The sequence below is a fragment of the Priapulus caudatus genome, unplaced genomic scaffold (genome assembly GCF_000485595.1).
Source record: "Priapulus caudatus unplaced genomic scaffold, Priapulus_caudatus-5.0.1 Scaffold63, whole genome shotgun sequence".
NCBI classification, from domain to species: domain Eukaryota; kingdom Metazoa; phylum Priapulida; class Priapulimorpha; order Priapulimorphida; family Priapulidae; genus Priapulus; species Priapulus caudatus.
In genome coordinates, this window is record NW_014577124.1 from 400,475 (window position 1) to 404,746 (window position 4,272).

At 46.3% G+C, this 4,272-nt stretch overlaps 1 protein-coding gene across 1 annotated transcript in view; it reads left to right on the forward strand.

Moving 5' to 3' along the window:
* The window catches only part of LOC106821188 (serine/threonine-protein phosphatase 4 regulatory subunit 4-like), a 99,766-nt gene that overhangs the window by 49,554 nt on the left and 45,940 nt on the right, over positions 1-4,272 (forward strand). The window contains exon 2 of the mRNA XM_014825883.1: positions 1,838-1,940. Within this exon, the coding sequence (XP_014681369.1) occupies positions 1,838-1,940 (103 nt within the window). The remainder of the gene's footprint in view (positions 1-1,837; positions 1,941-4,272) is intronic.

The following is a 4,272-nucleotide window of genomic DNA, read 5'->3' on the forward strand; positions in this document are numbered from 1 at the left end:
AAAACTTTTCTGGCCAAACTCGGAGTTTGCTCGAGTTTGCTCGAGTTTGCAAACTAAAGTTTGCTAGTGTAGACAGGGCTTAAGGGTTCATTCTCAACGACTCATGCAGTCAGTCTAGTCGGTCCCGACGTGTTTCATCAGACGGTAAACCCATCAGACATCGAATTCGTATGTTTCTGCTGCTGACCGCGTGTGTCCGGCCACCGAGCGCCGGTGTGTGTAGTTGTAGTGCGTTGGAATTCATCATAGTTCGCCACGCTGCATCATGACCATGTACATACGTCAGACGATCGATCCACAGCAGAGCATGTAAGTGCCCCTCGTAGAGTTGTTGCTCAATTGTGTAATAGCGGTGTGTGAGACTATTATATAGTGGTTTGCCGTGCCGTAAACCCATGAATACTGAATGTACATCTTAGCAGTAGCAGTAGCAGCAGTAGCAGCAGCAGCAGCAGCAGCAGTAGCAGCAGCAGTAGCAGCAGCAATACAGATGCACTAGCGAAATCCTGCCATCATGTGCTGAAGGATCACGTTGATGTTACGTGTTACGAGCAGTAGTAATCAGGAATAGAAGTTGTTCCAGTGAAGATTTAGAGAGTCACTGATCGTCAGTTTTCTCACATCAGCCGTAAGCCTGTCATCTCTACTGACCACTCGGCATGAACTATAGCCTACACTTGCTCTAGCGAACTGCTGAGCTACTTTAGCGTTTCTCAGTATATACCGGGTTTTATTGAGATCATTCGGCTTACCGGGCTTATAGTGGTTTACCATGCCGTGAACCTATGAATACGAAATGTACATCTTAGTTCGTAGTAGCCCTGTGAGATCATTTGACTTACCGGGCAGTCGCATCGTGTTACTTATAATAATATGCGTATACGCATCCCTATCTACGGGAAGGTGTAAATAATTCACTGCTGACTAGAGTAGCGCTGCTCTGCACCGACTTCGTGTATGCGTGCGCTTACTATTCTACTAATGGCTTCACTACCAACGGATGCTCGCTATTCTTCTAGCGCACGCTCCCTCCGGAGGCTGCGAGCCGGAGATGCTGGCGCTCTAATTGTTTTCCTAGCCTCGATCAGATCGCGCTGGCGCGCGTAGTAATTACCGAGAAAAATGCAGACGCTTTAGAATAAAATGGCAGGAGGAAGTGGGGTCCGTTGGGTGGGTAGGGTGGGGGTGGGGGGTTCCAGGAATATAGTTGCTGTTCGGAATTTTCTTGCGGTGATCCAGCTGTGAAATTCAGATTTCTGAGTCAGACAGGGTATATATATATATATATACGAGAATTTTACGAGTTGGTGACGAAATGGGTAATGTGAGGAAACCTCAGTTGAAACGACACCTGTAGGATTTCACTGATACGTTATAGAAAACTGCCATTGTTTATATTTAGCCTTTTACTTTGTTGGTGTTCATCTACTCAAAGCATTCTCCCATCAGCATACTATGAGTATGATTTATTTATGCTCGACCACACGCAAATGAATCATAACAGGATCTCGTGCCCTATACCGAAGGATGTCGATGTATATTCACGTGATGTCACCATGTGTGCGCTGACGTCACAACGAGCGCTGTGCTATTGCTATTGACATATTACGTATTTATCAATACACGCGCGCGCGCACGTGACCGTCATCGTTACACTACATTACACACACTTCGTCAGGTGCGGAAGACTGCATTTTATTAGTCATTGACGCGCGAAGGGAAGCGATAAATAGAGACCGCGCTGGATAATAATAATTCCCCGGCGATAACATTTACTCGAAATGCGGTTTTATGTACTCCGCGCTGACGCCCCATTCTGTCGTCTGTCCCTTTGCAGCTCAGGTCAGGAGGTGCAGCGAATTAGCGTCATTGACAACCTGCCGAGTCTTCTCGAGGAGAACTGCAACAGTTGCATGAAGGATGTGGTGCCAAAGGTTAAGGTAAGCTCGGTTCTGTTGCGCAGTGTTCTCCTACTAACATTAGATTATTTAGTATACTTTTAGAATATTTGTGGGGAAATAAGAGAATATTCGTAACAAAGTATGTCTCATAATATATATATTAATTCCTCTGACCATTTATTATCGTATTTGTATCGAAGTAGGATTTTACGATGCTAAAGCGTACCATGATTGTTTTTAGAATGGTTGTTACATTTTATTATTAATCCTAAAAAGTTGTTTAAATATTGTGGTGTTTTAAATATTCAGATGCATGCATATATATCGGTACATAAGGGGTAAGGTTTTCGTTTATTTTATCGTTCTCTGTTATCATTCACTACTTACAGAGTAACTCCTACGGATTTTATTACTCTGTTTTCAAAATAGCACCGAATCTCTCGACAACACGCTGTTATTTTAGTTACATGACAAGGCGACATTTCTTCCGCGTCCATTCCTTACCACTGTACTAAAACTTCATGCAGCTCAGCAGCAAGATGTCTTCACGAACATGTTTTACCGTCTCGCTTGTTTTGCTCGTTTATCGTTTCTCTTCCCCCGACATCGTCTTGGAGTTTTGATGCATCGTGAGCGCAAAGAATCGAACTACTGGTTTTTACATTTTCGCATTCTCGCCGTTTTATCGTCCGTCTAGCCCCTGCTCTTAGTCAGCCTTCCTCTCCCGCTGTCGTCCCGGTAACACAGCGCATCCAACGCAAACTGACTCTATTAGAGTAAAGTGAAACCTACGAGGGGGGTCCCTCTCTCTGACTGTACTGCGCTAGCTCCTATATTCAATCTGCGAGTGAAGTCGCAGGGTCATTCGCGAGAGAAGAAGAGCAAAAGATAAAGCGGAAAAAATCTTTCTGCAGTTCAGGGACAGCGGTAGAGGGTCCCTCCCTCCCTCCCTCCCGCCATGGCGGTGTCGTGTATTTTTTTATTGCGTTATTATAAGGAGGGTTTAACTGTACTTGCTGCCCTTGGGACTGTTAAAGAGACGATTTCCTGTCGGGAGTGTCGCTCTACAGATGCTGAAGATGTTCGACGCGTGGAGGCGGTGTAGCTCTTATTACTATACAGCCTGCACTGCTCAGCGTAAGTTATCTATTAGAGGTAGGGTCGGTGCAGTGCCGCGTGGGTAGGGTAGTGTATGGTAATGCTGATAAGGGTTCATTCTCAACGACTCATGCAGTCAGTCTAGTCGGTCCCGACGTGTTTCATCAGACGGTAAACCCATCAGACATCGAGTTCGTATGTTTCTGCTGCTGACCGCGTGTGTCCGGCCACCGAGCGCCGGTGTGTGTAGTTGTAGTGCGTTGGAATTCCTCATAGTTCGCCACGCTGCATCATGACCATGTACATACGTCAGACGATCGATCCACAGCAGAGCATGTAAGTGCCCCTCGTAGAGTTGTTGCTCAATTGTGTAATAGCGGTGTGTGCGACTATTATATAGTGGTTTGCCGTGCCGTAAACCCATGAATACTGAATGTACATCTTAGCAGTAGCAGTAGCAGCAGCAGCAGCAGCAGCAGCAGCAGCAGCAGCAGCAGCAGCAACAGCAATACAGATGCACTAGCGAAATCCTGCCATCGGGTGCTGAAGGATCACGTTGATGTTACGTGTTACGAGCAGTAGTAATCAGGAATAGAAGTTGTTCTAGTGAAGATTTAGAGAGTCACTGATCGTCAGTTTTCTCACATCAGCCGTAAGCCTGTCATCTCTACTGACCACTCGGCATGAACTATAGCCTACACTTGCTCTAGCGAACTGCTGAGCTACTTTAGCGTTTCTCAGTATACACCGGGTTGTATTGAGATCATTCGGCTTACCGGGCTTATAGTGGTTTACCATGCCGTGAACCTATGAATACGAAATGTACATCTTAGTTCGTAGTAGCACTGTGAGATCCTTTGACTTACCGGGCAGTCGCATCGTGTTACTTATAATAATATGCGTATACGCATCCCTATCTACGGGAAGGTGTAAATAATTCACTGCTGACTAGAGTAGCGCTGCTCTGCACCGACTTCGTGTATGCGTGCGCTTACTATTCTACTAATGGCTTCACTACCAACGGATGCTCGCTATTCTTCTAGCGCACGCTCCCTCCGGAGGCTGCGAGCCGGAGATGCTGGCGCTCTAATTGTTTTCCTAGCCTCGATCAGATCGCGCTGGCGCGCGTAGTAATTACCGAGAAAAATGCAGACGCTTTAGAATAAAATGGCAGGAGGAAGTGGGGTCCGTTGGGTGGGTAGGGTGGGGGTGGGGGGTTCCAGGAATATAGTTGCTGGTCGGAATTTTCTTGCGGTGATCCAGCTGTGAAATT